The sequence below is a fragment of the Nycticebus coucang genome, chromosome 6 (genome assembly GCF_027406575.1).
Source record: "Nycticebus coucang isolate mNycCou1 chromosome 6, mNycCou1.pri, whole genome shotgun sequence".
Classification (NCBI taxonomy): Eukaryota; Metazoa; Chordata; class Mammalia; order Primates; family Lorisidae; genus Nycticebus; species Nycticebus coucang.
In genome coordinates, this window is record NC_069785.1 from 34,917,161 (window position 1) to 34,928,223 (window position 11,063).

The 11,063-nt window shown below is 41.2% G+C and overlaps 1 protein-coding gene across 2 annotated transcripts; it reads right to left on the reverse strand.

The window, feature by feature from the left end:
• Positions 1 to 299: 299 nt before the first annotated feature.
• On the reverse strand, positions 300 to 7,048 carry EMC4 (ER membrane protein complex subunit 4). 2 transcript variants are annotated; one of them, XM_053595032.1, is made up of 5 exons: positions 6,858 to 7,048; positions 6,416 to 6,530; positions 1,873 to 2,026; positions 1,446 to 1,606; positions 300 to 684 (listed from the first exon to the last, which is right to left on the reverse strand). In XM_053595032.1, the coding sequence occupies exons 1-5, from the start codon at positions 6,941 to 6,943 to the stop codon at positions 649 to 651; spliced, it is 552 nt and encodes a 183-aa protein (XP_053451007.1). In that variant the 5' UTR covers positions 6,944 to 7,048; the 3' UTR covers positions 300 to 648. The 2 variants fall into 2 exon arrangements, with proteins under 2 accessions (XP_053451007.1, XP_053451008.1); XM_053595033.1 differs by having other exon boundaries at positions 6,802 to 6,942.
• Between the last annotated feature and the right edge of the window lie 4,015 nt (positions 7,049 to 11,063).

The following is an 11,063-nucleotide window of genomic DNA, read 5'->3' on the forward strand; positions in this document are numbered from 1 at the left end:
ACTTCCTTTGCCTCAGATTCCTGTGGCCCCAAGGATCCCACCAATCCTCATTCCCCCAAACATGTTAAAAATCCTTTATTGTGGGTATTAAAATAACAGTTACACTGTAAGCATTATTTATGTGCTCTTTTTGTCTGGTTTATTTTTCTCTTCATCATGTAAAATTTAAATCCAGCATTAGTTTCTCACATCTTCCACAAGTGTCTCCAATGGAATTTTTATGTCCCAGCTTATATTAAATAGAAATAAAATATTAAGGAACGTGGACTTAAGGGAAACTTGTGCAACTTTTTTTTAAAGCATTATTCTCAACCATTTAATTTATTGAAAGAAGATGCTGCTATAGTTCTTGATTTAGCAGCCACTATTCTTTTGTTTACATAGAGTTATGGTTTTATTTGTTGTTTTGCTCTGTACTGGAAACATAAATAAAGTTTTCTACATTATTTTCAGTCAGAGGTTGTGGTATAGTTTATTTGTGTTTATAGTAATGTGTAAATTGTCCCTCTAGGATCTGTCTCCTCACCATGGAGAATAGAGAACTTTTGTTTTTTTTTTCAACATGAAGTATGCTGAGGAGTCACTGGGTTTAAGGGAGGATATAAATAAGACCCTAATACATAGGCACCAGGTGCTTCTTTCTCAGGTTCACAAAAGCAGTCCTCCACCACTGAACTCCATTCTCTGAAAGAAGAAAAAGTAAAGGGAGTGAGGAATGAATGCTAAAATAACTTCCTGAATCAATTACTTAACTTTTTAATCACAAGATCTGTTTTGTCTTATCCCTAAAAATAACTTCCAAACTCCTAATGACTCTTCTTTCTTAATACCAACTCTTTTTTTTTTTTGAGACGAATCTCAAGCTGTCCCCCTGGGTAGACTGCCATGGCATCATAGCTCACAACAACCTCCAACTCTTGGGCTCAAGCAATCCTCTTGCCTCAGTTTTTCTATTTTTAGTAGAGACGGGGTTTTGCTTTTGATCAGGCTGGTCTCAAATTCCTGAGCTCAAGCAGTCCACCTGCCTCGGCTCCCAGAATGCTAGGATTACAGGCATAAGCCACCATGCCCGGCCATCTAATACCAACTCTTTTATTTATTTTGAGACAGAGTCTCAAGCTGTCATCCAGGGTAGACTGCCGTGGCGTCACAGCTCATAGCAACCTTAAACTCTTGGGTTTAAGTGAATCTCTTGCCTCAGCCTCCCGAGTAGCTGGAGTCCCACCACAGGCGCCCACCACAACACCAGGCTATTTTTTGGTTGTTGCAGTTGTCGTGTAGCAGGTCTGGGCTGGGTTCAAACCTGCCAGCCTGGGTGTATGTGGCTGGCGCCCTACTCACTGAGCTACGGGTGCCGCCATAATACCAACTCATTAACCACCAAGCAGATCAGCTAATCACTGTACATTATAACTGCCCCAAATGCAACTTTTTTTATGCCTTACCTCAGGAGGCTCAATGAAGGCTAACCAGTCTGATGCATGTGTAGGCAATAGTCCCATGGACTGGCACTTGTAAACAGCCAAAGCCAAACCCATTAGGTTCCCGATAAGATAGACCAAACCCTGAAGAAACTTCTGGCTTGAACTTTCTAACATTTTGAAAGCTGTTGGGGTAATAGAAGTTGTTAAAATGAAAACAAACTTTTTCAATATGAATCAAGCCAACAATATACTAAAATTATATAATCAGACCCATAGTAAGATTGCAAATAGGACCACTAATGGCAAACAGAAAACCACGAGTACTGTTTTCCCCTCTGTGTCACCACCATCACCTCCCCCTACACACCCTCTAGCCAAAAACGGTACCTAAGCCTTTGCCTTTAATTCTTAAAACTTAGGGAAGGGTTATTATTTCAAGAATACTTACTGGCTGAAATGGCCATAAGTGCCTGTATGGGTCGCCAGGCCATCATACACACCATCATAGTAGGGAAGATGGAGATAGTATTGCCTGCCATGTACATTATGAAGAGGTTCATGGGAATCTGTTTGAGGGGGCCCAAGGCAATGTCCCAGCAGCGCTAAAACAAATAACACAGTTTTAACCTCTGATCACTACACTCAGTCCTACATTTACTGTATCACTGATGATCAAAAGAACAGAATTCCCAATTCCCTGCTTCTAAGCTTACTCCTCAATTCCACTACCTCTTCCCTTCTCCATGCTGCCAGAGGAAGGTTCACTCTCCTAGTAAACATAAGGCATTCTTACCATCTGTTGTGCTTTGCCTTTTTTTTTTTTTTTTTTAATTTTGAGACAGAGTCTTAGTAGAGTGCCAAGGCACCACAGCTCACAGCAACCTCAAACTCTTAGGCTTAAGTGATTCTCTTGCCTCAGCCTCCCAAATAGCTGGGACCACAGGCGCCTGACACAACACCCGGCTATTTTTGTTGTTTTTGTTGTTCTTGTTGTTGTCCTTGTTATTTGGCAGGCCCAGGCCAGGTTCAAATCTGCCAGCTCCGGTGTATGTGGCTGGCACCCTAACCACTGAGCTATGGTCACTGAGCCTGTTGTGCTTTTCCAGATGTTCTTTTATTTCCCAATTTTAGCTAAAAGATTTCCCTGTTTTTTTGTCCTTATACTTCTGCATCTATCATTGTCCCACCTACAGTTAAAGAGATAATATAGTGGAGACTAGCACACCTTAACTAATAAAGCCATAAAAATGTTTAGTCCTGGGAGGGAAGGGGGAGGGACTAACAGAACTAGCAGACACATCAAGTCAAAGAAAATTTGAATGACATTAACAAACTCAACCCAACTGACACATACGTAACATTACACCCAACAACTGTAGAATTCACATTCTTTTAAAACATAGGATATTTATAAAAGTTGACTACTTGCTGAGCTATAGAGAAAACATCAGTAAATCCTGAACTCAAATTGTGCAAAACATGCTCTGTACTGCAATGCAATTAAGCTAGAAATTTAGAAAATCTTCTATGTGTAGAAATTAATAAATGTACTCTAATGCATGAATCAAAGAAATTACAATGGGAAACACAAATCGTGTCACCTGACAACAAAAATACCACATATTAAAACTTGCAGGACACAGCTAGAGCTGTGAGAAATTTATGACCTTAAATGCATACTACAGCATTAACACTAAGCACCCATTTTAAGAAGCTAGAAAAAAAATAAATTGGCTGGGTATGGTAGCTCATGCCTGTATTCCTAGAACTCTGGGAGGCCAAGGCATGAGGATCACTTGAGGCCAGGAGATAGAAGCCTGAGCAAGAATGAGATTCTGTCTCTACTAAAACTAGAAAAATTAGCCAGGCATTGTAGCAGTGCCTGTAGTCCCAGTTATTCAGAAGGCTGAAGCAGGAGGACCACTTGAACTGAAGAGTTTGAGGTTGCTGTGAGCTAGGCTGACGCCACAGTATTCAAGCCTGGGCATTAGAATTACACTGTGTCTCAAAGAAAGAACAAATTAAACTCAAAAATTTTGAAAATAAAAATGTGAGTGGAAATTAATGACACAAAATCTATAGAACTAAAAACATGTTTTGGAAAAAATTTTAAAAAATCAATATTGGTGAACCTGATGAAAAGAGTAATCACATATTCAATATCAGGAATAAAAAAAAATGTAAATCTTTACAAATCTTGCAGATGTTAAGGTGACTATGTTTATGTCAAAACATCTGAAATTTTAGGAAAATGGGTAAATTCCTAGGGAAAAGATAACTGATTAAAATGGCATATGAAATTACAAATATAAATAGCCCTGTATCTGTTAAAGAAATTAACTAAAATGAGCACAGACAGCTTCCCTTAGCAAATTCTACTAAACATCTATAGAAAAAATATAGCTAATCTTACATAAAGTCTTTCAGAAAATAAACAAATGAACATTCTACAATTCATTACATGGAGCCTCATAAATACCAAACCTGACAAGGACACTAGGAGAAAAGTTTATAGGCCAATATCATTCATGAATCTAAATGATAAATCCTAAACCAGGCTCGGTGCCGGTAGCTCAGTGGTTAAGGCTCCAGCCACATACAACAGGCAGGGCCTGCTAAACAACAGTGTCAACAACAACAACAACAATAGCTGGGTGTTGTGGCAGCTGGCCTTCCCACACCGGGCTGTGGTAAGCTCAGGCAAAAGAATCGTTTAAGCCCAAGAGTTTGACATTGCTGTGAGCTGTGATGCCATGGCTCCCTACCGAGGGCGACATAGTGACACTCTGTCTCAAATAAAAGAAAAAGAAAAATCCTAAACCAAATACAGTATTAACAAAGTAAATCGAGCTATATAAAAAGAACAATACACCACTACCTGTTCAGGTTTATTTACAGTAAAAGAATAAATGGCCACATTTATAAGCAGCTTCCTACTAATAATCTGTAGGACAGAATTGTTTAAAAAGAAGTGTTTTTACAATAATTTACTTTTAAAATAAGGCCATTTTAATAATAATTTACTCCCCTATATTATTCTATTATACTTTGAGGTACCAAGATGAAAACTGATAGGATGATACTTTTCCAGGAAAAGGATTGAGAATGGCTATCATTTTTCATGTTACAAAAATCAGGTGCATTCCATGAAACAAATATCGTTTAGTATTCAGTAACTGTAAGTCTAGGAAAGAAATGTGAAAAAGTGCTAAGCACTGTTCTAGACATCTGGAATACATCATAAAAATCTTGCTCTCGTGAAATTTACAAAAGTGATAAGGCAGATGGATAATAAACATATTAAATAAACTACATCAAATATATGAATGACATGAAGTAGGTAAATAGGGTAAGGATTGCCATGAGAGCAGAAGATCAGTGAGCCAAGTAGGGAAGGTACCTGGGGAAAGAACACTCCGGAAAAAGGGAAGAACAATATAAAAAGTCTGTGGCTCAGAGGCTAGGATGCCCCAGAGCTGGTGGGTTTAAAATCAGCCCGGGGCCTGCCAAACAACAGTGACAACTACAACAACAAAAAAAAGCCGGGCGTTGTGGCAGGCACCTGTAGTCTCAGCTACTTGGGAGGCTAAGGCAAGAAAATTGCTTAAGCCCAAGAGTTTGAGGTTGTTGTGAGCAGTGATGCCATGGCACTCTACAAAGGGCAACATAGCGACCCTCAAAAAAAAAAAAAGAAAAGAAAAGAAAGTCTGCGATGGGAGCTTGTCATATAAGTCTGCAATAAGGAGCAGCAAGGAGGCCATTATGAACCAGGGGGTCAACAAAGGGGAAATGGAAGAAGAAGTCAAAGATATTACAAAGGGGCCTCTTTGCCTATTTGCCATGGCAATGGAGACCTGTTCGCTGTCTATGGCAAACATATCCTGCTTCATAAACTTTCATACTCTGTATGAAAGAGTATCTTTCATACCCAATAAACTTTGTTTCACGCTTGCCTTAAAAAAAAAAAAAAGCGCAAGGGGCTTGATCAATGCAGAGTTATATAGTATACTATGAAGACTTTGGCTTTTATGCTAACTGGTGAGCTACAGGAGAGTTTAGAGTAGAAATGATCTGGTGTGTTTTTTTTTTTTTTTTTGGCCGGGGCTGGGTTTGAACCCGCCACCTCCGGCATATGGGACCCGCGCCCTACCCCTTGAGCCACAGGCGCCGCCCTGATCTGGTGTGTTTTAAAAGAATTATTCTAACTGCTGCGCTGGGAATAGACTACAAGGAGTGTGTACCTAGACTCGTTACAAATCTGCTGTGGAGAGGAACATGAGAAATCTTTTAGAGAAGAAAAGTATGTTCTCTTTTAAGATGGTGGTGATTTCAGGGAGGTATGCCACTGTCAAAGCTCATCAGATTGTGCCCTTTAAAATTAGTGGTTCTCAACTAGGGGCAATTCACCTCCTAAGAGACATTAGTAATTCTGGTGTCACAACTAAGGAGAGGTACTACTGGCATCTAATGGGTATAGGCCAAGAATACTGCTAACCGTCCTATAGTGCACAGTACAGTTCCCCACAATTAAGTATTTGGCTAAAAGGTCAACAGTGCTGAGGTTGTGAAACTATGCTTTAATTGAATACAGTTTACTGTAACTAAACTATCCCACAAAATAATTGACTTAATATTTTTTTTTTGTCTACTGCAGAGAAATATGAGTGAGGGATGGTAGCTTAGATCAGGATGATAGGTGAAGGCAATAAACAGTAGGATTTGGGAACCTATTTTGAAGGCAAAGCCAATAAAACATCCTGACAGACTGGATGTGTCGTGTAAGGAAACTAGAGAAGAAAAGGTCGGCACCAAAAGGTCATTTTCAACCTACTTTCTTATGCCTTCTGTTCCAAACATCTTTTACTGTTCAAATTATTAAGCACTTAGCTTCCAAATATTCAGCTATCTACAGTAACTCTGCCTAGGAGAAGAGAGTGGGTATGTAGGTCAGAACTACTCCAAGAATTACGGTAACATTAACGCCTCTGTACCTTCTCCACCAGGATCCGGTCCGTCTCTTGCACACTGGTATCAGGCACTTGCTTGTCCAAATAGCCGACTGGGTAAAGGGAGTCTCCCTGGCTACTGCCCCGGTCATTTCGGCCCCTAAAGAACAAACCAAGAAACTAAAGATGCAACCTTCCATACTCACATCCTGTATTTCCTGTTCCACCAATCATAGGAATAAAGATCCTTTGATACACCTATTCAGGCACCGTTGAGGTTTCATCAGTCCTGTGCTTATTTGGAGGACTGAAATAAGCATCCGTTAGGTATAAAAACCTCCAAGGCAAAAAAGCCACTATCTCCCCATGTGACGTTTATGTGCCACCTGTCCTTCTTGGAGAGTTGCTCCTAAAAGCTCAGGTCCTATTACCCTGGGGCTCTTCTGAGATGAAGACTCCGACGTCCAAGTACGCCCAGGCGCCTCACCTGCTGCCTCCTGCAGGCCCGCTCAGCTCAATGGCCCACTTGAAGCGCCGGCCTCGGTTGGCTACCAGGCTCCCCTGGGCCGTCATGGCAACTGCTGCTCCCCAAAGCCCTGCAGTCAACTGGGGCAAAACGTACTCTGGATTCAAGCCCACAGGCACTCCCCACTTCCTCTCACTCTGCAAACGCACTTCCGGCGCATGGATCTAGACGTCACTTCTGCCCCGGAAGCGGGAGGTCCTGTGTATAGATCGGGTATTTGGAGTTGGGAAAGTGGGGAGGAGAGAAATGTGAGCAAGTTTTCGATTCTTAAAACTACTCCCAAGCTCTTTCTTTACTTCTGGATATCCTCAGACTTCTGGTGCGCTTTACAGGACATAAGGAAAATCCATACTATACGTTAAGAATTGAAGCCAAGAAAAGCTGCTTAACCGACTCGTTCCCAGCAAACACGACGTTCAAATCCTGGGTTTAAATTCTAGCTTCGATGCTATGTGATCCTGAGTGAGTTGTTTGATAGCTTCTGAGTATTGAGTGTCCACCGTTTTTCCAGGAGCTTTGCGTTTATTTTTTAATTTAATTTGTAAAGTAACCTACGAGCTAAGTGGTTCTGTACCCATTCTGCACAGAAGCAATGTGGCAGCGTGGGCTTGGAAGAGTAACGTGGATGGCCTTTTGAATCCTGACTTCACTGTTTATTAATTGTGTGACCTTGGGCAGGTTAAATCCCTTGTATTTCAGCCTCATATGTAGAAGTTAGATAATTGGGCGGCGCCTGTTGCTCAGTGGGGAGGGCGCTGGCCCCATATACCGAGGGTGGCGGGTTCGAACCCGGCTCCGGCCAAACTGCAACAAAAAAATATCCAGGCGTTGTGGCGGGCGCCTGTGGTCCCAGCTACTTGGGAGACTGAGGCAAGAAAATCGCCCAGCCCAGGAGTTGGAGGTTGCTGTGAGCTGTGACGTTACGGCACTCTACCGAGGGTGACTCTGTCTTGTGGCGGGCGCCTGTAATCCCAGCTACTCGGGAGGCTGAGGCAAGAGAATCGCCTAAACCCAAAAGCTGGAGGTTGCTGTGACCTGTGACGCCACGGTACTCTACCGAGGGTGACAAAGTGAGACTCTGTCTCTAAAAAAAAAAAAAGTTAATTGCCTACTTTAAAGGATTTTTTTAAGATTGAATTGTACCCCCAACATGTACAATGATGTCTTGTTCAGTTTTTTTTTATGATGTCATTGCATTTACATTATTATTTGTGGTGATTGGATTTTGTATTCAATTGTATGCCTTTATCATAATTTATCCTGTTACTGGACATTTGTTTCCTGTTTTCCCTTTTATAACCAGTGTTGCTGTGAAGATCCTTGTAGTATGTCTTTTCTCATTTTCTTAATTTATAGTCGTAGAAATGGAATTGCTAGATCAAAAAATATACACATTTTTGGCGGGGTGCAGTGGCTCACACCTGTAATCCTAGCCTCTGGGAAGCTGAGGCGGGTGGATTGCCTGAACTCATGAGTTCAAGACCAGCCTGAGCCAGAGCGAGACCCCATTTCTAAAAAATAGCCAGGCGTTGTGCCAGGCACCTGTAGTCCCAGCTACTTGGGAGGCTGAGGCAAGAGGATTGCTTAAGCCCTAGATTTTGAGGTTGCTGTGAGCTATAATGCCATGGCGCTCTACTGAGGACCACAAAATGAGACTCTGTCTTAAAAAAAAAAAAAAGCACATTTTTAAAGAATTTTTATTTAAAATGCCTGCTTGAAAATTGGTACCATTTATGTTTCACCATTTTTATAATTTTTATTTATTTTTTTGAGACCTAGTCTCACTTTGTCACCCTGGGTGGAGTGACTTAGCGTCATAGCTCACAGCAATCTCAAACTGTTGGGCACAAGTGATCCTCTTGCCTCGGCCTCCCGAGTAGCTGGGACTACAGGTGCCCACCACGACCCTGGCTGGTTTTTCTATTTTTAGTAGAGATGGGGTCTTGCTCAGGCTGGTCTCCAACTCCTGAGCTCAAGTGATCCCCCCACCTCAGCCTCCTGAGGCTAGGATTACAGGCATGAGCCCCGGGTGTGTGGCTTTCATTTTTATATTTTTATTTTATTTATTTTTTTAAAGACAATTTTATTTTTAATTATTCTTATTTTTTTTTTTTTGCAATTTTTGGCCGGGCTGGGTTTGAACCTACCACCTCTGGTATATTGGGCTGGTGCCCTACTCCTTCAGCCACAGGCGCCACCCCATTTTTATACTTTTTAAATTATCATTTTGAAAATGGTACTGTATTATTTTTTTAGTTTATGTTCCTTGGACTCTAAGTTATTAGATACAGCTGGAGTTGAGGGGAGGGAGGTACTATGAGAAACTGGGGGTGAGGTTGAAAAGAACTTCTTTGTTCATCTAGAGTCTGGACCCCTGATGCTAATGATCTGGCAAGGGTGAAGATTTCCACCTCCGCTTTGTTTTCTGATTTTTAAAAGATGTCTTCATAATGGACTTTTGAACAAGGGAAGTCCTTGTTCTGGAGGAGAAAAGTCCTCTTCCCCTCCAGTCCGAAGTTTGAATGTACTATAATCGCACTTATGTAAAATAAAATGTTAAAATTAGGAGGATATACATTGTATTGGTGTAATGGTTTTTGTGCAGTTTTGTCTAATTTTCAGTATATTCTTGTTCTTTAATACATTTTAAATGAATACTTTTCAAAACATTAAGTTGGTCATGGAAATCATATATCCCTTCTATTTAAAGTACTTCTCTACTTGCTGTAAAAAATCTTTAACTTCTGTCTGTAATCCTAGCACTCTGGGAGGCCAAAACAGGTGGATTGCCTGACCTTAGGAATTCAAGACCAGCCTGGGCAGAGCTAGATCCATCTCTACTAAAAATAGAAAAATTAGGTAGATGATGTGGAGGGCGCCTATAGTCCCTGCTACTCGGGAGAGTGAGACAAGAGGATCACTTGAGCCCATGAGTTTGAGGTTGCTGTGAATTATGACACCATGGCACTCTACCCAGGATGGCTGAGTGAAACTCTGTCTTAAAAAAAAAAAATCCAACTCAAACAATAACCTGAATTAAAGCCACTTTGGCCTCAATGAGTTACTTTAGATAATTATTCCTTTATTCTAGGAATCCTTAGTTGTCTTATTTGCTAAAATTTGTTTCAAAAAATGAAGGTGTTCTGTAGTCCTAGCTACTCGGGAGGCTGAGACAAGAGAATCGCTGAAGCCCAGGAGTTGGAGGTTGCTGTGAGCTGTGTGATGCCACGGCACTCTACCGAGGGCTATAAAGTGAGACTCTGTCTCTACAAAAAAAAAAAAAAAAAAATGAAGATGTTGCAACTGAGTTGAGGGACAGTTTCACAATTAAATAAGTTTGAGAAATTCTGTGAATTGTTAACACACAACCGAGAGTCTCAGTGCTATTAGTATAAACTAAAACCATGAGAAATGGTTCAGTAAAGAATATCCTATAATTTTATTTCCCAGTCTCCACAAGAGCCCTTTTTTTTTTATTATCGCACCTGTTAACATGTAATGGAATCAGAGTTCCACCGAACACAGTGTGGGCAACTGTTCTATTCATAATAGATTTCTTCAGAAGATTAAGGTCCTCCCTAAAATTTCTACTTGTTCTTTTTAAATTTTATTAGAACATCATTAAGAAATAATAAATTCGGGGCGGTGCCTGTGGCTCAGTGAGTAGGGCGCCGGCCCCATATGCCGAGGGTGGCGGGTTCGGACCCAGCCCCGGCCAAACTGCAACCAAAAAATAGCCGGGCGTTGTGGCGGGCGCCTGTAGTCCCAGCTGCTCGGGAGGCTGAGGCAAGAGAATCGCTTAAGCCCAGGAGTTGGAGGTTGCTGTGAGCTGTGTGAGGCTACAGCACTCTACCCGAGGGCGGTACAGTGAGACTCTTTCTCTACAAAAAAAAAAAAAGAAATAATAAATTCTTTTCAGAAATGGTGTTTCAAGTTGAAATTAAACTTTTAAAGGTGCAAGTTTTTGCACAGATTGTGTTTTGCACAGAAAAGGAAACTATTATAAGATTTTCCATAATCCTGGATATCCTAGGATTTTTTTTGGAGGGGGGGACATAGTCTCACTTTGTTGCCCTGGATAGAGTTCTGTGGCCTCATAGCTCATAACAACCTCAGCCTCTTGGGCTCAAGCGGTCCTCTTGCCGCAGTCTCTCAAGTAGCTGAGAC